At 38.5% G+C, this 25482-nt stretch overlaps 2 protein-coding genes across 3 annotated transcripts in view; one reads left to right on the top strand and one right to left on the bottom strand.

Annotated features, from left to right (window-relative positions):
- LOC132379936 (centrosomal protein of 95 kDa-like) overlaps positions 1 to 8253 on the top strand; it is a 59165-nt gene extending 50912 nt beyond the window's left edge. For both annotated transcript variants that reach the window (XM_059948310.1, XM_059948309.1), the window contains exon 22: positions 1794 to 8253. In XM_059948310.1, the coding sequence (XP_059804293.1) occupies positions 1794 to 1970 (177 nt within the window). In that variant the 3' untranslated portion in view covers positions 1971 to 8253. The remainder of the gene's footprint in view (positions 1 to 1793) is intronic.
- Positions 8254 to 10857: 2604 nt separating this feature from the next.
- Positions 10858 to 25482, bottom strand: part of smurf2 (SMAD specific E3 ubiquitin protein ligase 2) — a 229678-nt gene continuing 215053 nt past the window's right edge. The window contains exons 16-20 of the mRNA XM_059948311.1: positions 23007 to 23144; positions 19784 to 19904; positions 16583 to 16784; positions 16336 to 16411; positions 10858 to 15857 (exon numbers count right to left, since the gene is read on the bottom strand). Of these exons, the coding sequence (XP_059804294.1) occupies positions 15758 to 15857; positions 16336 to 16411; positions 16583 to 16784; positions 19784 to 19904; positions 23007 to 23144 (637 nt within the window). The 3' untranslated portion in view covers positions 10858 to 15757. The remainder of the gene's footprint in view (positions 15858 to 16335; positions 16412 to 16582; positions 16785 to 19783; positions 19905 to 23006; positions 23145 to 25482) is intronic.

Below are 25482 nucleotides of genomic sequence, written 5' to 3'. Positions count from 1 at the left end.
TATTGAAATACGTATGTTTCTTAAGTGTTTTATATGCATAGAAAGGTAAAATATGTACAATATACTAAGAAAAATGTTTGACTAACTGACACTAAATAATACTGGATGTACCTGTTCCAACTTCAAATCCGACTTAAAGACGTACTCAGGAATGGAACTCATTCATAACCCGGGGACTGCCTGTACTTTAAAGTCAATTCTAGGTTACTTATAATACCTAATACAATGTAAATGCTATGTAAATTGTTATATTGTATTGTTTAGGGAATAATGACAAGAAAATGTAGTCTGTACATGCACAAGCAAAGAGTGCTGGACAGAGAACTTCTGGGTTTTCCTGATCCGCGCATATGGAATCCGCGGATAAGGAGGGCCGACTGTTCTGTAGAAACCCACTTTGTTCACAGCACCAGAACATCACTAGCAAAGCTAGTTATTTGTCATTCTCCAAGTTGTTCCCAAAGTTTATCATTTCAAAGATGTCCCCATTTCTCAAGCCTAGACAAGGTTCTCAGATTTGATTCCCTGTGGGAAATGGATTGCTTGTAACAATATCTCATGGCCTTTAGTGCTCCTTGCAACTTCCATTTGGGATGGAACTCAATAGTCCAGCCTTAATAACTAGACCAATATTCACTTGTTATCAAACACCTGTAAATATTGATGGCAGTAGTCAAGGCAAGAATTCCATGTGTGAACTTTTCTCCAAACCGTCTCATTGAAGATTTTTACTTTTAGCCACAGTAGAAGCTGGAGTGATGCACCAGCTATTGACTACTCCACTGCATTTGCCCTTTCTTTATTAGGGGCCATCTTCTTGTTGAAGTTAAATTCACAGTCATCACTTATTGCTCTTTGGCAAATTTAAAAGATTAACTTGTTATCATGGTTGTAGTATTGCTCCTGTTTAGTTTTTAAGACTTTTAAAAGAAATGGAAAATGGAATGAGAATAAACAAGCAAAAAAATATTAACAGAAATGGAAAAGACAGGGCAGGTATATAGGTTCCCTACAGACCAATTCAAGACAGGAAAATCATGTTTGATGAATCTATTGATGTTCTTTGAGGGAGCAGTAGAGTAAATGAAGGGGGAAAAATGGGAATAACCAATGTCCACTGCCTCCTCTACTGTTGTGATGAGGCCATGCTTCAGGTTGGAGGAGCAACACATTATATTCTGTTTGGGTAGCCTCCAACCTGATGGCATGAACATTGATTTCTCAAACTTCCAGTAATGCCTCCCTCCACTTCACCAGTCCCATTTCTTTCTCTCCCCTCCTCTCCTTAACTGCCTATCACCTCCCTCTGGTGCTCCTCCTCCTTTCCTTTCTTACATGGCCTTCTGTCCTCTCCCATTAGATTCCACCTTCTCCAGCCCTGCATCTCTTTCACCAATCAACTTCCCACCTCCCCTCCTCCCAGTTTCACCCATCACCTTGTGTTTCTTCCTCCCCTCCCCCCACCATGCAACTCTGACTCCTTGTCTTTTTTTTAGTCCTGATGAAGGGTCTCAACCCAAAGTGTCAACTGTACTCTTTTTCATAGATACTGCCTGGCTTTGCCGAGTTGCTCCAGTAAACTTTCACAAAGGTGTATGAAATTTACCCGTCAGTGGGAAAGGAATGTCAAAGCAAATTGCACCACAGTACAGTTTACATTTACAGATGTGACTACTCACTAATGTTCTAAAGGTTGCAGCAAGTTTGCTGAGAGTGGTGCCAATCAACATCAGTGTCCATCGCTAACGCGTGCAGCTGGTAAGTTGTTAATTCATTTTGACTCCTCCTCGCAGGCCCTCCAGAAGTTGAAGAATGAACTACGTGTAAAGATGGAGAAGGAGATCCGAGAGCTGCAGGAAATGATTACACGTGACGATGACGATGTGTACTTCAGAGAACTGGAGGCTGAGCGTGCCCAGCGCCAGGTGCAGATGGCCTCGTTTCAGTACAGCAAGACCCCAACGCTGTAAACATCTGCTAATGGTCAACCAAGTCCTGCAGTTTTTTTTAAAAAAAGGGCTCAACTAATTCAAAGCACAACCCTATGTTCCTAAAGCTCAGAGATACACAAGTGGATATGCATTGAACTGCGGTAGGGTGAGATCACGTCCTCCGCCACTGACACTCTTGCTAGGCTTGTCTTTTAACAAACTCTTTTAAAAACAAATTACTGATAATCTGAAGGTCAGTTTTTACCTCTGTATAGTCCATGAAGACTGTATGATACTGTCTCCTGAGATGTTTTAGTATAAATACTACTTTGATTATTACTATTCTTCCAAGATCAATGCTGAATTAGTGATCAGTTTTTCTGTTGCATCTCAGCTACTTGATCATCTTCAGCACTCGACATGGTTGCGTACACATTATCCCTGTCTGACACTAATACCGTAAAGCCCAAGTGTTCCAAAATTACTTTGTACATTTATCTTGTACAGTAGATAACTAGACTGGAATATTGAAGGAAGTTACATTAACAATTTTTCTATGCAATCATGTTTTTTTGAAACTATGTTCTAATTTATTAAAATTTTTGCTACCTAAATATTTCAAACTAAATACTCTGTGTGATTTGGTTCTAAGTTTATTTTTACTTCATAGTTCTTGCCAAAGCAACAAGTAGGGACATTGCTTTATTGTAAGGTGCATTAATTTGAGATGTTAAGTAAGCACCAATCATTCTACTCACAGGTCTGTACAACTTCTAATAAAACTACACCAAGCCCATTGAAATCAACTAGATTAGTCCTGAACTATTGATCAAAACAGTTGTCTGACCTGAGTGATATTAGAATCAGGTTTATTATCACCGGCATGTGTCGTGTAGTTTGTTAACTTAGCAGCAGCAGTTCAATTCAATACAATACATAATATGGAAGAAAAATAAATAAATCACAGTATATGTGTATTGAATAGATTAAAAATTGTGCAAAAACAAATTATATATATATTTAAAAACTGAGGTAGTATTCACAGGTTTAATGTCCATTTAGGAATCGGGTGGCAGAGAGGAAGAAGCTGTTCCTGAATCACTCAGTGTGTGCCTTCAGGTAACAGTGAGAAAAGGGCATGCCCTGGCTGCTGGGGTTCCTTAATAATGGACACGGCTCCTTGAAGATGGGTACTTTGTAAGTTAGTACCCAAGATGGAGCTGACTAAATTTACAATCCTTTTCAGCAGCTTTTGGTCCTGTGCTGTAGTTCCATCCTCCCCGCCCCCCCCCCCCCACCCCTTACCAGAGTGATGCAGCCTGTCAGAATGCTCTCCATGGTATATCTGTAGCAGTTTTTGAGTGTTTTTGTTGACACACCAAATCTCTTTAAACTCCTAATGGAAAAACAGCTTTGATCAACTTTGCTTTTAAAACTGGGACAGTTGTTAAATGTTGGCTTTGTTAATTTTGAAACAAAGAGGAAATTAAGGAAAGATCTGGGCTTGGCAAGTGGAGGTGGGGGTGAACTCATCTGCTGAGATGTTTTATAATGGTCAGTTGTCTTTGCCCATATGCACCCAACTTGGGCCATGGGTCAAGTTGAAAATGAGCAGCGCTTTTATCATTCCACTTTCATAGAGAGAGGCAGGATCATAATACAACAGCACAATTCAGTTGTGAAAGCCCTGAACTTGGTCAAACTTGGTCTCTTTAAAAAAAAAAGTGGTTTGGGATACCTACGGAAAACAGCAAAATGCTTCATGTCTGGAAAACACTGACACAGTGGAAAGGATATTTGTACAAGCTAGCACAGAGAGGAATGAGTTGTGATCATGGCCTTCAGTGTTCACTGCAAGTTAGTTTTGACTGTTCAGAGTGCTGTTCCTACTGTTCGTTAATTTCCTGGTTTAAAAAAAAGTATTAAACCTTCTAGCTATCCTTCTTCCCTACACTCTCCCCCACCTTTTTATGCTAGAGTCTTTTCCCTTCCTTTCCTGTCCCGATGAGGAGACTCGGCCTGAAATGTGGACTGTTTATTTAATTCCATTGATGCTGCCTGACCTGCTGAATTGCTCCAGCACTTTTTGTGTATTGTTTCAAAGTAATGCTTGGTAATGTTTTCAAACAGATATTGAACAAGGACAAGACCAGGCTGAAATCAAAACTATTGCACTGCCAACTTTATAGTGCCTATAAAAAGTATTCACCCCCTACCCTGGAAGTTTTCTTGTTTTACAACATTGAATCAGTGGATTTAATCTGGCTTTTTTGACACTGACCAACAGAACAGAATCCTTTTATATCAAAGTGAAAACAAATTAAATTATTAAACCCAAAATAACTGATTGCCTAATTACTCACCCCTTCAGGTCAGTATTTGTTAGATGCACCTTTGGCAGCAATTGTCTGGACACTGTGATTTTTTTTCCCCCATTCTTCTTTACAAAACTGCTCAAGCTCTGTCAGATTGCATGGGAATCATGAGTGAACAGCTATTTTTAAGTCCAGCCACAAATTCTCGATTGGATTGGGTTCTTGGCTATGACTTGGCCACGGCAGCACATTGTTTTTAAGCCATTCCTGTTAGCTTTGGCTTTATGCTTACGGTCATTGTCTTGCTGGAAAACAAATCAAGTCACAGTTCTCTTGCCGTCTTCATCAGGTTTTCCCTGTATTTTGCTGCATTCATTTTACTCTCTGCTTTCGCAAGCCTTCCAGGGCCTGCTGCAGAGAAGCATCCCCACAGCATGATGCGGCCACCACCATGCTTCGCAGAAGTGAAGGTATATTTTGACAATGTGCGGTGTTTGGCTTACATCAAACTTAGCGTTTAGTCTGATGGCCAAAAAATTCAACTTTGGTTTCATCATACCATAGAACCTTCTTCTAGCTGACTTCAGAGTCTTTCCACGTGCCTTCTGGCAAACTCTAGCCGAGATTTCATGTGAGTTTCTTTTCAACAGTGGCTTTGACTTTGCACTCTCCCATAAAGATGTGACTGGTGAACTACCCAGGCAACAGCTGTTGACTGCACACAGGTCTCCAAAAGCAGATCTCCATTTAACTAATTATGTGATTTTTAAAACCAATTGGTTGCACCAGTGATGATTTGGTGTGTCATATTAAAGGGAGGGGGTGAATACTTAATTATTTTGTTTTATTTGTAATTAATTTAGATCACTTTGTTTCACTTTGACATGAAAATCTTTTTCTGTTAATCAGTGTCACAGAGTCAAATTAAATCCACCGTGATTCAATGTTGTAAAACAATAAAACATGAAAACTTTTTATAGGCACTATACCATTTAGTAATAATTCTTTAATGAATACAGTGCCTATAAAAATATTCAATTTTGTGGGAAGGGAAAATGGGACTAAGGATGTAATGAGGCATGTGCAGAATTATCTTGTAAAACTTTTTTAAAAATATATAATAAATTGTAGATAAGTGTAGTTAGGACCTATTTTGGTTTTAGGCAGTTTTTGAGTACTGCCAAAATGGGAGGAACATCCCCAAAAACCTACTTGGAAACCTTTTCTCCTACTAACAAACAGAGCTTTGCCTTGGTGCACATTTCCCATCAGAAATTCTGAAGGCATCCTAGCAGACTCCTACCTAGGTACTTGATTTATAAGTTTAGTTGTCACAATGACTGCATTTCCCGGCAGAATGCAGAGCAAGTTCATGTAGGTGTGAATAAAATAGAGTTACTGCCAGATTTTATCAAATCTCTGGGTTCCTGCAAATATATTCTTCTGAAGTCTGGACAAGTAGGTTTCAAATTACCAACAGCTTGCTGAACCAGTTATCGATCCCACACATCAAGCTGGTTTTACCACTTTGATTCTGTTGCACCAACCAAAGCCTAAAGTTGATGCATCTTATTTATTCAAACAGCTTCTGAACAACAAACAAATTTTGCCAAGCACCAAGATAGCTGAAAGCAAGTCAATACCCAGCAAGACATTCTGGCCACTTGGGTGGTTCATATTCAATGCTTTACTTGTGCTACACTTTGCTTAAAAGGGCAAAACATTCGAAAATGACTTTGCCATGTTCTCCTGTTTGTTCATGACAGAGATCCGACAGGCCAGTTCACCAAGAAAGTGGATGCTCCCATGACAGAATGAGTTTTGTAAGTCCCCTCCTGAAGTCATTGCAGAACTCCCATCTGACCACCTGAGAGCCATTTCAAGGACTACTTTCCCCACAGATGTGGTCACCCAGGCACCAAGAATATAGTTGCGCTTATAGCTGGACATTAAGTATACAGTAATTTCTGTGGTAAGCATTCACACCTTGAGAGAGTGATGTCAAAATTTTAAAAATCATGTATTTAAATAAATTATGCATGAGTCACACACTCCAACTCTACCTAAAGATATTTTTCCTACACATGCCACCTACTTAAATTCCACACCTTTGCTTATTTACCCTCCTCCTGAACATGACCCATTAATCAGCTATTTCCTTTTAAAAATTTAGGTATCATAATTTAGCAAGATTTGCATGAGAGAGTTTTGTATTTTGATCTTAGTCTCTGCTTTTTGTGATTTCCATATATTTCAGCCCTCTTGTTAATGTCACGTTGAACAGTCAAAGGCAGGATCATCTGTCAATTCTTTATCTTAGAATTTGCAGCAGGAAGAAAAAGGTTTTAATTCCTCAGGTCTCTCTGCATAGTAACAGTGCCAATATTCAGAATCAAGTTAATTATCTCTGACATATGTCACAAAATTCATTGTTTTTCAGCAGCAGTACAGTGCAATACTAGGAATTACAGTAATATATAAAATGAAATAATTACTGCAAAAGGAGAGCAAAAAAATAAAAGTGAAAAACAGGCTAAACATTGCTGGTTGCCTTTCAATGTTGTTCTGTCATACCTTTAGCACCTTTCCCTTCTGCACATAAAACCTCACAACTATAAAAATATATATTTTCTTGTTTTATTTCTTTAACACCTTCACTTTAAAGTCAAAGTAAATTTATTATCAAAGTGTGTGTATAATACCTTATACTACCCTGATTCATTTTCTTGCAGGCACTTAAACTGAATCTGTCTCTTGTCTGCCCATCCTGTTATTCCCTTCCCCCCAACTTAGTTCATCCAGTGGGTCCAGTTGAGGAGTTTCGTTTCTGAATTGAGAACGTTATAGATTTGCAATATTAGCACGGAGATGGCACATTGAAATATTCACATCATACTGTAAACAATTTTGATGCCCATATCTCTTATAATATAGAGCCCCAGAGCACAGAAACAAGCCTTTAGGCTCATTTAGTCCTTGCTGAACTATTAATCTGCCTAGACCCTTTGACCTGCACCTGACCATAGAGACACCAAAGGTGGAGGGGAAAAATACAATGATGTCAGAATTCAAGAGGCCTTTACACATCAGGAAAGATTCAACAGCTGGGTCTCTTTTGTGTGAAATACTGAGGGCCACAATCTAACTGATTATGGAATTTAGCCAGGCTAGACTGAGAGGTTTCCATGGCAGTGACTTTTTTTTATATACAAGGTGGTCATGAATAAATCCAACAGGAAATTCTTTCAGTAGTGGGTTTGTGAAAGTCAGGAACTCACTGCCAGAGACAATAATTGAAGAAAGTAACAGAGACATCCATGGAAATCCAGATAACCACAGGGAGAAAAGAAGTTGAAGACATCTTAATGGGGTTAGATCAAGTGTGAAAGGAGGCTTGTGTCAAATGTGACCACTAGCAAGGATCTGTTGGACTAGATTAACCATTCCTGTGCCTCAAGTACTTCGTAACTGTAAAATATGTAAGTTCCTTGTTCAAAACAAATCAACAACTGCTTTTGGATGTGAAGGTACTTTTGAATTCAATGAACTTTCAAAGCTAATGAATTATTTTTCAAGCACAAATACTTAAATGAATGGCTTTACTTTGTAATTATGTAAAATCATTGAATATATTGTATTTTAAAGGGAATTTTCAAAAGAGTTGAATTCAAAACCTGAATACTTAATTGTTCCGTACCTGTTACTCATTAGATTAAGCCTCATACACAGAGCTGGAATGCAAATATTATAAATTAAAAAGGTGAATACTTATGATTTTAATTTGGATGAAAATTTGAAATCAGCACATTAACAGTCAATAAGGCTGCAAAAAGTCAAATATACAGAACTGTCAGTTGACACCACAGAGAATATTAGAGTCAATCCAATTGTTGACAGTTTCATAACTAGGTCGCAATTATCATTTTAAAATAATTCAGTTTGTGAATTTTTTTGTATTTGTCACCAATATTTGACTTGATTAATGAAATTAAAAAACTGTCACATCACTTTAGTGTGCCTCTATGAGTAACCAAAAATTATTGCAATAAACTCAAAAGAAGGATTTTACCGTAAGACTGCTGTGGTATGCCAATAAGCAGCAAGCTTGTCTTCAACAATGTACAGAAATAAGGTAGCTATTGCAAATTTTCATGAATCACTTGGGGCTAAGGCTATAGAGTTTAGTTTCCACTTTTGAGCTTCACACTGTCAAGATCTTGGAGTGTCAGAATGATACCAAGGATATCATGACATTCCTGTTAAGAGGAAAAACTAGGATATTAGCAAAGGAGGATAAGAAGAGATTTAATAGAGATGTTTAACTTGCAAAGAACATTGCCAACACTTAAGTGAATAAGTTAGAGGTGGATGGGCAAAAGACTAACAGCAGAGTTAACAGCAGTACAACCTGAACAACACTTCAGTGTTAATACCCTGAATGAATTGCACCCTATTTTACTGTGTACACCTATAATTTTTAATTATTTCCATGGTGAAGACTTCTTTAAAAATCATAGGAACCCCAACTTCATAAAGTGTCTGGAAAGATGCATAACATACATCAAAAAGCAATTGTGATTATGAGCAATACATTACCATAATATTTTCAATGTAAGTATGGCTTTATAGTGATTTTTGTTTCCTGAAATTATTTTTAAATACATTTTATCTCAAGGAGCTCCGGCATTCTGTAGAAGGATTGATAAGTACTCACTTAAATGATGCTGTCTCAGGGCATTGATGAGGCAGCATCAACAATTTTGTTTGTTGATCCAGGGTAAAATAGATTACACAGTGTGGTACAAAGTCAATTCCATCTAGTGAATATGATTATGCTTTCATTTGACAATAGGATTCTGAGCTCTGGTTAGATGTATTCACAGAGGATTCAACATGACACTTCCTGACACTCATAGCTGACTGCAGTGAAAAAAAAACTTTTAACTTGAACTAAAATTAGTATTCAAGGTAATTTATGTACTGTGAATAAATCTTGGGATGATTTTGCTTGCTGTATTATTATCTGAACTGTGTAGAGTTAGGTAAGGGAGATATACAAAGAGATCTAGGAGTCCTTGTTCATCAGTCACTGAAGGTGAATGAGCAAGTGCAGCAGGCAGTGAAGAAGGCTAATGGAATGTTGGCCTTTATTACAAAGGGAATTGAGTACAAGAGCAAGGAAATCCTTTTGCATTTGTACAGGGCCCTGGTGAGACCACACCTGGAGTATTGTGTACAGTTTTGGTCTCCAGGGTTAAGGAAGGACATCCTGGCTATAGAGGAAGTGCAGCGTAGATTCACCAGGTTAATCCCTGGGATGTCCGGACTGTCTTACGCAGAGAGGTTAGAGAGACTGGGCTTGTACACGCTGGAATTAAGGAGATTGAGAGGGGATCTGATTGCAACATATAAGATTATTAAGGGATTGGACATGATAGAGGCAGGAAATATGTTCCAGATGCTGGGAGAGTCCAGTACCAGAGGGCATGGTTTGAGAATAAGGGGTAGGTCATTTAAGACAGAGTTAAGGAAAAACTTCTTCTCCCAGAGAGTTGTGGGGGTGTGGAATGCACTGCCTTGGAAGGCAGTGGAGGCCAATTCTCTGGATGCTTTCAAGAAGGAGCTAGATAGGTATCTTATGGATAGGGGAATCAAGGGATATGGGGACAAGGCAGGAACCGGGTATTGATAGTAGATGATCAGCCATGATCTCAGAATGGCCAAATGGTCTACTTCTGCACCTATTGTCTATTGTAGACTCTAGAAGAATTCTTGAATGCTATCACCTTAATTTACATCCAGTCACCTGCTGTGAACAACAGTTAAAATGGGAAACTGTCTTAAACCAGGGATAGAAGTCATAAAACAAAATACTTGTAGATAAAGATTGTTAAAATTTAAGATTGTGGATCCTTTCTCAGGACGGGAGGGAGGAAAAAGATAAAATAAAAGTTGGTTTGAAATTGCAGCAGAGTTGAGGATGGACAGGGCAAAAGAACAGCAGTGATTGTCGAGGCACAAGTTACCATGGGGATTAGTTGTTAATGGAAGGGTTAGATGGTGACAAAGTGTAATGTGCTGCAGATAGTACATTAGGGAGAGCTAAAGGAGAGAAAAAACAAAACTCAGACAATATTTTACACAGATAATGCAGCCGAAATAGCCCATTCTGATAGAGACAGAGTAAATACACCATTTGAAATTGGACAAGACAATATTAAATCCAGAAGGCTGCGATATACCCAGAGGTACTTTTCCTCAAGCTTGCCTTGGGCCTTATGACAGAGCAAGTGGCCACAGACAGGTCAGAATGGGATGGAAAATTCAACTGGAAGGCAACAGAAGTACAGAGCCTGTAAGACATTGGTGTAGAATTAGGCTCTGCTATTCCTGTTCTCCTGCCTTCTCCCCATAATCTTTAATATCCTTACTGATCAAGAAAATATCTTTCTTTTTCAATCTTTTTATTAATTTTTATTTAATAAACATAACATAGTATTATATTAAATAGGTTATGAATACATTAGACTTAGAATTAAATTAGTAACAAGATAACAATATCTTATTAAGCTATCAGCAAAATAAAGATCGTACAATAATCTATATTAATTATACATGAAAAAGATTAGAAATAATCATCAAAAGAAAAAATAAAGTATAAAATACAAGAAAAAATGTATATTTAAAGAAATAAAAAAAATAAACCTAAACTAACATGGGCAATAATAATAGTTTACATGTATATGATAGTGTCAAAAACTCCGGAACTCCATACCAGAACAAGAATAAAAAGAGTACAGGTCTGGAAGAAGCCAAATTAATTCATATGAAAATGTCGAATGAACGGTCCCCAAGTTTCTTCAAATTTAATTGATGAATCAAAAACAGTACTTCTAATTTTTTCTAAGCTTAAACAAGAAATAGTTTGAGAGAGCCACTGAAATGTGGTAGGAGGATTTACTTCTTTCCAATTTTGTAATATAGATCTCCTGGCCATTAATGTTACAAAAACAATCATTCGTCTAATTGAAGGGGAGAATCGACTATCATCTCCATTTGGTATACCAAAAATTGCAGTGATAGAATGAGGTTGTAAATCAATATTCCAAATTGAGGAAATGGTAGCAAATATGTCCTTCCAATAGTTATGTAAGGTAGGACATGACCAAAACATGTGGGTCAATGATGCCACATTTAAATGACATCTGTCACATTGAGGATTAACATGAGAATAAAACCGAGCAAGTTTATCTTTAGACATATGAGCTCTATGTACGACCTTGAATTGTATTAGAGCATGTTTAGCATCAAGAAAATATCAACCTTTGCTTTAAATATACCCAGTGACTTGCCCTCCACAGTCAACTATGGTAACAAAATCCAGATTCACCACCCTCTGGCTGAAGAAATTCCTCATTATCTGTTCTAAAGCACATTCTTCTATTCTGAGGCTGTGCCCTCTGGTCCTATACTCGCTCACTAAAGGAAACATTCACTCTATTTAAATCTTTACTCAGTGGGTTTCAATGAGGTACTCCCTTCATTCTTCCAAATTACAGCGAGTACAGGCCCAGAGCTGTTATGTTTTGTAACTTCAAATCAAAGGAAAAACACAGGAGCTGGGGATACTTGTTTACAGTTTCTTTTCTTCAGTGCTGGTGTACTGACCTACGCCATTCACATGCTTCTCACCTTTACCCTGTAATGAATTACGTAAACAAACAACGCTTAATCAAAAAAATTTACTCAAATATTGAATACATTACCTTCCTCCCTACTTAGCTCTAAACTCCAGCTCAATATAGTATACACACATGCACATACATAAAATACAACAGCATAGTGAATACTAAAATCATTCCATTCAGGCCTAAGGATTTAATTGCTGTGTAGGATTTCTTACCCAAGTGAGATAACATCTTTCCTGGCAAGGGGAGTCTGTCTGCTTGGCAGGTGAAACTTGTGACTGTGAAACAATCTCAGGTTCTGGGGCCTCCTCCATGATGGTTATCGGACTGCAGGAAGTTGTTCTGACAGCTCTGGACACCTTGACATTCCAAACAGTGCGTCGCAAGCTGCTTGAACTTCATCCATTTTCTGCCTTTCTTAAAACTCCTCTCTCTCCCCTTAAGAAAAGTGTGCTATGCTTCAACAGGTAGGTTGTCATTGCAGCTTCGTCTTTAAACTTCCTCGTTGCCACTGTTGTTTTGTAATTCCAGAAAACAAACCAAAAGAAAAACACAGGAACCGGAAATACTCATGTACTTCACTTCATTTTTTTACTGAGGCACTCACATATGAAGAGGTGTTGTAATGACATCTGCCATTCATTAACCCTTCCTTTCCTGGGATCATTCTAGTCAACCTCCTCTAGACCCTCTCCAATGCTAAATTCCCTGTTCAATGAACTCCACCCCAAGTGGTTTTCCACCCTGCTTTTGGTTTCTTCAACATAGAATGGGGCCAGTGTATACCAAATGCTCATTGAAAGCAGAAGTGAATCGCTGCAAGAACTGGTTGGGTCTCTGATCAATCTGAAGAGGTTAAAGAATTAGCATTGCACTTGTCATGGTTAGATTGTTAAGTGTCTCAGAATGCAGAGTAGTTCATGGGAATGGAACAGTAGACTAGGGAGTTGCATGGGGAACTGATCCTTCCAAACACTGAAAGTGAAGGAAGGGGGGAATGTATTTACTAGTGTTGGGATTTTGCTTCAGTTGACAGAAATTGCAACAGATGATCCATCCAATCCTCCTGGACAAAGAATTCTTGTTGTCCTGTCCAGGAGGATAGCATGCGACAGCAGAGCTGTAGGGGAATAAATGTGGTCAAGAACTCTGCCCACTTTGGCAGAGAGGTCACCAAAGATCAGGAAGAAAGATGATGTTTCAGGGGCACTTTCATGTATTCTTACTATAGGAGCAAATGTAACTGAAATAGAGTCTTTACAGGAGGTAGGGAATGAGAAAGAACAACTTGAGGTAGATGTGAGAGTCCACAGGTTTGTAATGGACATGGAAAGATCCGGGAGAGGGAAGTGTCAGGACTGGACCCAATGACGCTGAGAGACATAATAAATTGGTAGCATATTTAATACAAAATTCTGTCTTTAATCTAGGAATACCAAAATCAACTGCAGAACTATTTTAATTCTGTGCTGGCAGAGATCAGCACTTCTGACTTTTGATTAATCCCGGGACTTTTCATTCAGTTGACTTCCTAATTAGTGCAAGTGAAAGGTACAAAGTTAAGTTGAAGGAATTGTACATTAAAACCAATGATAGTTGAATGTCACCTTATAAATATTGCTTTAATGAATAACTTACAGAAGACAGTGATAAAATTGAAATGTTTATGCTGTGAGTGTGCAAACAGCATATACTTTATTGCTCATTCTGTATGGGTACATACATAAAAGTTTGTTTCCACACAGTTTTTTTTTTGTTTTTTATTAAATTATTAAAGCCCATGTAACAGCGGGAAGGGGTGAAATACAATGTGTTAACGATGCTAGAACACTCTGTAATAAATACAAATAAAATGGAAATGAGGAAAATCTAAAACAATATAAAATATGGTGCTTTTTTTTTAAAAAGAACTGGGAAGTAAAGCCAAGGGATTAATTGTAAACTAATTACATCTATATATAAAAAAAGATTTTAACAACTGGTAGACAATATTCTATAAACTGATGTGTTACATACAGTGAACTGCTCCTGTCTGCTTTATTGTATTATTTGATTTTTACAGCATATTTCAAGTCTGTGAAGCGATGGGAGCATGCTAGATGCTATCAGCTGAATGATGAAGCATGCTTTTTATTACAAGAGCAACACTCTGCCAACTTTGGCTTTTACTTCTGTGTCTGCAGCTCATTTTAAATCCACCACTGATAAGCTTAGGCATAGTGTTATGTATTGTTCCGAAATAGATCATGTCAGAAAACCATGTGTGCATTGGGTATTTATTAATATAAGATTGTTTTAAGTGTCCATCGGCAACTCTTCTAGTGATGTTATGCCTGTTATTTCAGAATGGTGAGGGAAGGAGGGAGGGTGGGAATGGGATCATGTTCTAGACCAAACAGAATTAAAATCCTAAGATGTGCAAAAAGTGGTTTAAAAGTTATGATACAATTAATTTAAAAGTCAAAATCATCACAGTATTAGCCTCAGATTTAATCTCATGCCTCACCCAAAACTGTACGAAGCATCATCGCAGGACACCTTCCTGTTGTATGATGCTCTTGCAATTGATAGGCAGCAGTGCAGGGCAAAAAAAAAATAAGGTTGCTTTATCAACAGGTGATCCCAGTACAGAAATACTATAATTTGACAAGAATGTCAACAGGTTATAAATATATTAAAACTCACATGAATGTAAAGGATCTGTAGAACATTTCCTATCATTAAAATTACAAATAAAATCATACACTGAATGCAAACTCCTTAAGAGTCAACCAGGGTTTTGAACTACTGTATCTCAATTTAATATACAGGTCATAATTCATCTTGTGGATAACTGAGGACAATGCTCATCAAGTTTATATTTAATAGTTGTTGGCTTTCCCAGGAGCTCCCTTCAGGCCGGCTTTAATTAAAGTGGAATGTAAATCATATCCTGTACGTTACGAAGTTCTGGGAGCATAAAAACCAACATTGTAGAGCATTGCCACTTTTAATATACAATAAAGTATTTATCCCTTAAGTCACGTAAATAACTGATGCAACAATAAAGAAAAAAAGACTAAGAAACTTTTCAATGCTGGCTGGTAATATATAGTTCATTAAAAAATCCCTCCTCAATCACTGGGAGGGCTGGGGTCAAGTGGTTATGACTGAGCAGGCTGAAATAATGTGGAATGCTTCTCCTGTGATGATTTTACGTATGCATATATTATAAATATATATATTAAAAACTGGATTAGTAGATGTCTATCCAAATCTGGAACACACCACTGAGGATATTTCTTTTAAAAGATTTTAGCCAATTTTTCACTTGAGAATCCATTTTGAATATTGTCTACTAGAGCTCAGTTCTGTCAATAATTTCTCTGTTTTGCACCCAAATAAATGAACAGTAGGTAAAAAGGTGATGTTACGGCATAGTGACTTCAGCTCAACGATATCTTGTACCGAATGCTGCAGTCTACATCATGATGCAAGGGGCTATTAATAATTAGCAAGGAGTAAATGGGCTTAAGACAGATGTCTAAATAGTATTTTCTGTAGTAGTCTTTTAAATCAGAAATGCTATCAAGAATACTGCTAACTGTTCAAAACATAAAAAGCCAGCAGTCTTTAATTTTTCAGGTATTAGTTTAGCAGCTGAAAGTCTCATGGCGAAAGCCAGGTGACCGGTTTCCTCAAAGTTCCCTAATCATCCACTCCCTCTCACTTTCCTCTTCCTGAGGGAAAGACATCCTGTGTATTCCAAGCACTGCTGGAGCCTTGGCAGGAGAAAGCCCTCACAGACAGGTGTGTACAGAAAGTCCCACGAATCACGAGGACGTCATTCCACAGCAAACCCACAAGTCTCTTCAATTGCTGTTAGCAGCTTCTCATAGAGTTTTTCATAATTCTCGTAAGGAGGAATGTCAATTCTATTAAAGCTGGAGAGGAAACAGACCAAAATGCATTACTACTCCATTCTTTAACAGGAAATACTTTGCAACACAGCTGCGATGCCCTAAGTTCTATCACTCAATAGTCTGACATAACTTTTTAGATTGCTGTTTCACACATCCATTTTCATATCACTTTACTGGTTATATCAGCTCACTGATCTATTTACTGAACAGTTACAACATATAGTGCTAACACTGCAGTAATTTTCACTCCATGCTCTACAGGGAGCAAGAGTGAGAGAGCTACATGATGACAGACTCGCAAGCCTTCAGTTGCAAGACTATCCCCTATTCCGTTAATACAATTAATTCTGTCAGGCATAGTAAAAAATTAATCGGGTTGATTGATCTCACTAAGATACAATCATTTTCATTAAAAAATTAATTAAACTTTCCTGATTCCTTGTACAACTGTTTTAAAAATTGTAATGGTAAAAAGAACTAAATAAGAAATGTGCCCTACCAGGTATGTGCTTTAGGGAGATTGTTAGGGCTAGCATCAATCTGGTGGATGGTGAAAAGTCTTGGACCTGCTGCACCTGCAAAAATAAGACATTAGACATCAGCAACTCCAAATAACCTGCACAGTAATCCCAACCCACACCTCAACCCAAAATAATGTTGAGGCACTGACGAATCCCATTCCATCCCCATTTCTCCTCAGACACACAGAAAGAGAGAAATGATCAGTCGTAGTATATACATCTCACCTTGCAACGCTTTGAAACCTTGCAGAGGCACTCGAGAGGATCCTGTGACAAACTGAAGTAATCGGGCTCGTCTTTCTTCATCAAAAGACTCCACTGCCTTCCAAAACCACTTAACAATATTGCTATCTGGAGTACAGTGTTTTAACCTAGTGTTTGATTTCCAATCGTTGATATCAATCTTTCCAAGGCCACAGATTATAAGCTGGAAAGTGGATAAAAAGCAAGGGAACTTAGTTACATTGTAATCTCACCAGGCCATTACAAACCTAGTTATACTGGCTATCAAAACTACATAGTAACATACTTTAGTATTCCAATTCAAAAATCAAAGAACTGCAGATCCCTGGGACAGCAAAAAACTGTAGAGTCATGGAAACAAATCAGATCATAGAAACCAGCCCCTGCTGCATAGACTCTGTTTACACTTCTCACTGTTTTGGTAAAGCGTGATCAAAGACCTCACCCTTCCCGGACATGATCCCTTTTCCCTCCTCCTATCATGCAGAAGATGCAAAAGCCTGAGGGCAGCTTCTACGCTGCTGTTAAGAAGTCTACTGAATGGTCCCCTATTACAAAAAGACAGCATCAACCTCACAGTCTACCCCATCATGACCTTGTTTGCCTGTACTTTATCTGTAACACTTTATTCTGTATTTTTATTTGTTTTACTTTGTACTGCCTCATCACTGATGGAATGAAATGATCTGTTTGAATGGCACACGCACAGAGATCTCTGAAAATCTCTGTTTGTGTGCCATTCATACAGATGAGGTTGAGGTTGATTCTGTTTTTTTGTAATAGGGGACCATTCAATAGACTTCTTAACAGCAGCATAGAAGCTGCCCTTGAAGCTGATGGTTTTTGCATTCTGGTAGATGTGATAATAATAAAACAATTTAACTGAAATTTGAAATAAAAACAGAAAATGCTGCAATCATTCAGTAGCCACGGAGAATGAAAGAATTAACATTTTAGGTCAAAAACCCTTTGTTGGAACTGGAAAAAGTGAGGACATATTACATAATTTTGAACTTTCAAAGAGAAAGCAGGAAGGATGTACAAGATGAAGGGGAATTCCTCTGACAAGATGGGGTTGGGGTGGATTGGGATATGTTGTAAAGGTCATTCGGTCAATGGGTTATAACAAGAACAGTTAGAGAATGAGAATGCAAAGGGATAGCAAAATTGGGGATGGTGGGGATCAGGACAGGCAGTGTTAACAGAAGAAAATTAAGGCAATTTTACAGATATTCCGTACAGCACAAATGGCTAGTCCAGACACAGTTCCCCTAAACAGTGGAATTTGTTTTTGATTCCTAAAGGGCTGAAAACTGACCAGAAGACGAGGGGTGGCTCCTCAAAATGACACGGGGTCTCATTTTAACATTGCAGGAGGCCACAGACAGATGGAAAATGAGACAGCCCTGTAGATTCATCAGGGAGGAGTAATCCAATCTGTCTGTCTGGTGTACCCAGTGCAGCGGGAACCACACTGGGAACACCAATGTAGACTGGAGAAAGCACAACTATTCCTCACAGGACTGTTTGGGTCACCTTGCTACTGGCCTTTTCCATGGCATCACCTTTTGTCTCTCCATTAGCATGGCCAGACATACTCTGAAGACTCACTTTCACAACTCCTATAAATTCTATAAGTGCCCTCATTAACCTGTCAAGACGATTTTAAGAACTCTTGCATGGTATTCCTCCTCTCAACATATCAAAGATATTCCCTTCATTCTATCCATCCCTCTCCATGCTCCCTGCAACTTAAATCTAATTTATTTTCTTTTGTTGATAGGGTGGCTACAAAGGCATATGATATGTGGTCTTCATTAGTCAGGGTGATTGAATTCATGAGCCACAATGTTGCAGCTCTGTAAAACCCTGGTTGGACCGCATTTGGAGTATTGTGTTCAGTTCTGGTTGCCTCATTATAGGAAGGATGTGTAACTTTTGGACAGGGTGCAGAGATCATTTTCCAGGATGATGCCTAGATTAGACAGCATGGCTTATGAGGATAAGTTGAGCCATCTAGAGCTTTCTCTCTGGACAGCAGGAGAAGTGACTTGACAGAAGTGGATAAGATGATAGGAGTCATAAATTGAGTGGACAACCTGCTCCTTCTTCCCCAGGGTGGAAACAGTAATACAAGAGGGCATAATTTTAAGGTGATTGGGAGGAGAGGATGGGGGCAGGGGTTGTCAGAGATGGTTTTTTTTAAAGAGTGGTGGGTGTATAGAATGTGCTGCTGGTGGAAAGGCAGATACATTAAGGGCATTTAAAAAACTCTTCGACAGGAACATGGATGATAGAAAAATGGAAGGTTTTGTGGGACAGAAGCATTAGATTGATCTTGGAGTAGGTTAAAAGGCACAGCATTGTGTGCTGAAGGGCCTGTATTGTGCTGTAATGTTCTATGTACTCTCCCCCAATTTTGAATTTCATTTCTCTTTCCACAGATGCTGCCTGAGCTGAGTGTTTCTAGCATTTTCTATTTTTATTTCAGAACCCTACTTTAATTTTGCTAACCTCACCCATCATTTCCATACTCGATAGATGTTAGAAATTTTACTACCTCATTCTGCCGTGATATAAACAATAGCAAGAAACCAATATTCATACACTGTGTTACAAATCGTTTCAGCTGCCTGTTTTAGTTTATGCTTTCAAAACTTCCTCCTGAGTTTTAAGAGAGGGCAGAACAATACAAGAGTAGACTTTATCAGATTCTGCCCTTTCAGCTTCAATTTGATTTAACTTTGAAGTTGAAAGGATAGATGATAGATGCGCAAATGCCTAGTGACAACAATAAGGGCATCACAGATGGACATGGGTATGGGTGACCATTTCAGAATTAATAGGAGAGATCACACAGTTCAAACATAAATCTAAAATGGTCAAGTTTTATGATCTATGTAAGTTCAGTTCATCTGTAAGCCACATTCATACGGACAAAGCCTGTATAAAAGAGTTCATATTTTCAGGAATAGGACTAGTGTTAAAGGTTATTGTCATTCAACTATACACATGTATACCACCAAACAAAATGTTCCTCCGGAGCACGACACAGTACATACAACTCATACACAACACAAAGTAATATTACCACAAATAAATTAACAAATAAGATCATTTACAATACAAATTTAAAAAGTATGAAGTGAGTATCATGTATCATATCACATATTAAAAACTCACCTCCAGTTCCTTCTCATCGAATGTTTTCAGCAAATGCTGTGGGATCACTTCATTGAAACCTTTCTGCAGAGCCAGAAACTGGGCCTCAATACCTCGTAGAAACCGCCAGTTGACATAGAGCCTATTCAAGGAAACATTTTCTCAAGTTAGGGTGGTGGGTATATGGAATGAGTTGCCAGTGGAAGTGATAAAGGCAGGTACAATTACACTTAAAAAGTATTTGGATAGATTCATGGTTAGGAAAGGTTAGAGGGATATCAGTCAAGCACAGGCAAACATGGATAAGGCAGGCCAAAGGGACTGCTTATGAGCTTATACATCTACGAATGTTTATTTTCACACTAGGTATCACTTGCAATATCAGTACTTACTGCCCATTTCTAATAGTTCTTGAGAAGATGGCAGTGAGACATACATAGTATGTATGATGAAGATCCTCCCCCAGCATTGTTAAACAACTATTGTATTTTGACAATATTTCCAAGCCAGGCTGAAGTATAACATGAATGGAAAGTGTAGGTGTTCTTAGCAAGTGTTGTTCCTATTTTTTGAGGCAGTAGAAACCATACATTTGGAAAGCCCTACTGAAGATGTCTTGACAATTAGCTCTGGTAGATCTTATCACTGGTTATCAACAGAACTGTGATGATATTGAGACTAAATGTTTAATAGAATGTTTTGCCTTAGACTTAACCTTCTACTGTTGTTAGAATTGCAGTCACACACCCAAATCAAAAATATTCTGCCACATTCCTGACTTTTGCCTTGTAGATGGTGGGGATTTGGGGGTTACATAATAACCAGCCTCTAACTTGCTCTTGTAACTGCATTCCCATTATTAATTCAATTAGATTGTTGTTCAACTGTAACCCAATAATATTGATTGTGGGGGAATTTTACTATGGCAATGCCATTGCCCTCGTAATGGTTGGTACCTGACAGATATTTGCACAGATGTTTCTTGCCACTTACAAACCCAAGTGCTGCAAGTACTGTCCAGTTCTCTATCATTCAGGCAGAAATGCTTAACAAAGAATCAGAATTCCAGAGAGTTGTGGATTTGTGAAGAGAGTTTCAAGATACAATTACTGATGCTGGTTATTGATGGTTTCACATTCAAAATCGTAAAGTGAATTTAAAATTCTCCAGTGCCAAGGAGGAATTTGAACTCTGGAATCTGGAACATTTGTCCAGACTTCAGAATTCTCATCTAGTTACAAAATCATGGAATTTCCATTCCTTTACTCTTCCAGTGCATTTCAGAAGGGATGCTGATTCTGCAATATTTTTACAGCAAGGTTAATTGCAAGGTTGGGCTCTTCTTATCTCAGCTATGGAGAAACTGATTGAACCACAGGCAGCTTTTTCATATCAGTACCATCTGAGCAGTCTCTGGATCTTTGCTTATTTTAAAGGTCAGAAAGCAAATTAAAAGGTTAACTTCTCAGCTGAAGAAATTGATAGATACCAGGGAGCAGGGCCATGTGAAGGTGCTGGATCTTTGATTTCTAAACAGTATTCAATTTGCTGATCTAAGATTGGAGGGACGCTAGAAATGGCTGCCATAAGCACCCAGTAAGGAGCAAAACAAATGCTTTGCTCAAAACTGACTAACCCTAACCCATATGTATTTGGAACGCGAGAAGAAACTGGAGCACATGGAGGAAACCCACACGGTCACAGGGAGAATGTACATGCTCCTTATGGTGATCACTGGCGCTGTAAAGCTTAATGTATGTGTTCAAACACTCCTGTGCCTAGTGTCATTTTATGGACACACAATGTATATAAACATTCTTATGCATTTATATTCAGTGTTTTTTTAGTCTGGTGTTCTTTATCTTACTGTGTTTTTTTTTTGGGCTGCATAGGATCCGGAGTAACAATTATTTCATTCTCCTTTACAGTTCTGTACTGGAAATGACATTAAACAATCTTGAAACAAACCATATTGAAAGCATTGTCCTAACTGCCAGGGGTTCTCAGCCTTTATTATGCCATGGGCCCCTACCATTAAGCAAAGGGTCCATGGAACCCAAGTGAACTTTATTCTTTCACTGTATTCCCATCTTCCTACACTTCCCAAAAATCATCATCACTCCCGCTCATTAATTAATGCCAAGAGCTTATCCAGCAAACACAGAAACCTATGGGACCTGATACAGGGTAGGGATGAGGAAGAGGGAAGAAGAGCAAAGGACAAAGCAAATCCAAAGTTAAAAACATAAAAAGCATTTGAAAAAATAATTAGGAAATAGAAAACTTGAAAAAATTGAAAAGGAACCAAAGCTCAAGGCCTGTACTCACTGGAGTGGAGAAGAATAAGGGAGATCTCATTGACATCTATCAAGTATCAGAAGGTCTAGATAGAGTGGACATGGAGAGGGTATTATCTACAATGGGGAAGTCTAGGACCGAAGGGCACAGCCTCAGAATAGGATATCACTTTATAACAGAGAAGAGGAGGAATTTCTTTAGCCAGAGGGTGATGAATTGGTGGAATTCATTGCCAAAAACTGCTGGGGAGTCTAAGTCATTGGGTATATTTAAAGCGAAGGTTAATAGGTTCTTGATTAGTAAGGCCGTCAAAGGATATGTAGAGAAAGCTGGAGAATGGGTTTGAAAGGGATGGTGGAACAGACTTGACTGACTGAATGGCCTGATTCTGATCGAGTGTCTTATTGTCTATGGCCTGAGTGCATGAGCACATTTTGCATTTACAGACTGTAAGGGAGCAGTTCAGCTGCTCAATAGGTTGGACTAATATTATGGCTAAAAACACTGTTCCAGACTTTTTTTTAAAATAAAAAAGAACAATATCATTTACATTCTTCAATTTTCAACATTGTACAGCACAACCCAAAAATTTACAAAATGGGTCAGATCAGAGGGAAAGCTAACCCAGTAATGGTGATAAATACATTTTTCAGTTGAGATCAGACATTTGCTGACTCTGTGAAATTACCCAGGCATGAGCTCACAGTACTGACAGATGTATCCTTAAGCAGGTACTCATGGGAGAAAAGCGTTTTTTAAATATAGATATTTACATTTCCTTACTACCCAGGAATACGGTTATGTGCACTTAATTATAAAAATTTGCACTGGAAAAAAAAACTCTTTAACCAAGCTGGTTTGGTTCTATTTTGTTTATGGAAGGAAATAATGAAAGAATATTGTAATGAAGTTGCAATAAACTGGGAAAACCTGTGGCATCTCTTACCGGACGTATTCTTTCTTGGTTTCTTCTGTTACAGGGATGCTTTTCCCATTCGGCTTCAGTTCATGTTGAATGATTTCTCCGTAGGCATTGTGTTCTACACAGAACGTGTGATCCAAGACACCTGTGATGTCATTTTCACTAAATGGAAGAAAAACACCCAAAATAGCTTAAAAATACCTTTGATAGTACATTTTATGAATTACCAACTGATGAAGAGATTAAGTATCTTCCAGACAAAAGAAATGTCCGGTTCTTCTGGATAGCTAACACAACCTCTGTTGCAACTTTATCAACAGAATGGATCTTGTTGATCATCATTCCTAAGTATTATTAAGCAGACCATTAATTAAAATGTCTAAATTGCAAATTTTGTTCTAATGACACAACCATTTAAAACACAAGAGATTCTGCAGATGCTGAAAATCCAAAGCTACACACACAAAATGCTGGAGCTCAGCGGTCAGGCAGCATCTTTAGGAGGAAATAAGCAGTCAACATTTTGGCCAAGACCCTGAGTCCTGATGAAGGGTCTTGGCCTGAAATGTCAACTGTTTATTCCACAACCATTTAAAATCTTTCTTTCACTTTGAGAGCTGGCGAAGTTGAGAGGGGGAGATTGTTGCTTGTCAAAGCTTTTCAAGGCTCATGGTCCTTCACTAAACTGAAGGCTCTGAGGCTGTCCAGACCACGTCACTAGAGCCAGAAATACTTTGGGCAAGCAGGATAAAGAATGCAGAGGTGATTTTGCGTGGAGATACAAGGCCATCAGGGTCTGATCCAATATGTTGAATAATAATAATCTACCCTAATTGTAAAGCAGTAATTTGGAGAACATTAAATAAATAGAATACAGTATATTAGATTTACTAGACTGTTACTGTTCCATGTTTGTGCTTTCTTTATTATTTTTAATTCTATACATGCTTCACTACTGTGTTTCACTATCCATGTCTCAGATAAGGTACTAACTTCACCCAGTATCTGAAACAAAACTTGTACAACATTCAGATAATTAAGAGAACTGATTCAGATTGTTTTAACTACTGGTTTTATTTACTGCCTTCCAAAGTTCCTTATAAACTTTGGAAGATAACAGAATAATATAAGGCCTGACTTTGGTACCCCATGCAAGGCTTATTGAGAAAGTAAGGAGGCATGGGATCCAAGGAGACCTTGCTTTGTGGATCCAGAACTGGCTTGCCCACAGAAGGCCAAGAGTGGTTGTAGACGGGTCATATTCTGCATGGAGGTCGGTGACCAGTGGTGTGCCTCAGGGATCTGTTCTGGGGCCCCTACTCTTCGTGATTTTTATAACTGACCTGGATGAGGAAGTGGAGGGGTGGGTTAGTAAGTCTGCTGATGACACAAAGGTTGGGGGTGTTGTGGATAGTGTGGAGGGCTGTCAGAGGTTACAGTGGGATATTGATAGGATGCAAAACTGGGCTGAGAAGTGGTAGATGGTGTTCCACCCAGGTTAAGTGTGAAGTGGTTCATTTTGGTAGGTCAAATATGATGGCAGAATATAGCATTCATGGTAAGACTCTTAGCAGCGTGGAGGATCAGAGGGATCTTGGGGTCCATAGGACGCTCAAAGCAGCTGTGCAGGTTGACTCTGTGGTTAAGGCGGCATACGGTGCACTGACCTTCATCAATTGTGGAATTGAACTTAGGAGCCAAGAGGTAATATTGCAGCCATATAGGACCCTGGTCAGACCCCACTTGGAATATTGTGCTCAGTTCTGGTCGCCTCACTATAGGAAGGATGTGGAAACCGTAGAAAGGGTGCAGAGGAGATTTACAAGGATGTTGCCTGGATTGGGGAGCATGCCTTATGAGGAGAATAGTTTGAGTGAACTTGGCCTTTTCTCCTTGGAGCGAAGGAGGATGAGAGGTGACCTGATAGAGGTGTATAAGATGATGAAAGACATTGATTGTGTGGATAGTCAGAGGATTTTTCCCAGGGCTGAAATGCCTGCCGCAAGAGGGCACAGGTTTAAGGTGCTGGGGAGTAGGTACAGAGGAGATGTCAGGGGCATTTTTTTTATGCAGAGAGTGGTGAGTGTGTGGAATGGGCTGCCAGCAATGGTGGTGGAGGCGGATACAATAGGGTGTCTTAAGAGACTTTTGGATAGGTACATGGAGCTTAGAAAAATATGGGTAACCCTAGTAATTTCTAAGGTAGGGACATGTTAAGCACAACTTTGTGGGCACAAGGGCCTGTATTGTGCTGTAGGTTTTCTATGTTTCTATGTTTTGTCTTGTACTTCAAATGTCAAACACATTTATTAAGTAGTAAGCACTGCATTTATTTTTACAGAAGTTTAACTGACTCCTCAAAGCAATAGTAAATAAATATTTCACAACTTGCCTGAAAAACATCACTTATAAAATTATTTACTTTTCTCACTGATGTGGAAGATATCCAGCTGACCACTATGTTCACTGATTTTAAAAGGACATTAATGAACAACTTCTA

This window comes from Hypanus sabinus, chromosome 23 (assembly GCF_030144855.1).
Source record: "Hypanus sabinus isolate sHypSab1 chromosome 23, sHypSab1.hap1, whole genome shotgun sequence".
Classification (NCBI taxonomy): domain Eukaryota; kingdom Metazoa; phylum Chordata; class Chondrichthyes; order Myliobatiformes; family Dasyatidae; genus Hypanus; species Hypanus sabinus.
Note: the sequence above shows the minus strand (reverse complement) of the source record. Positions and strands in the feature narration are given on the sequence as shown.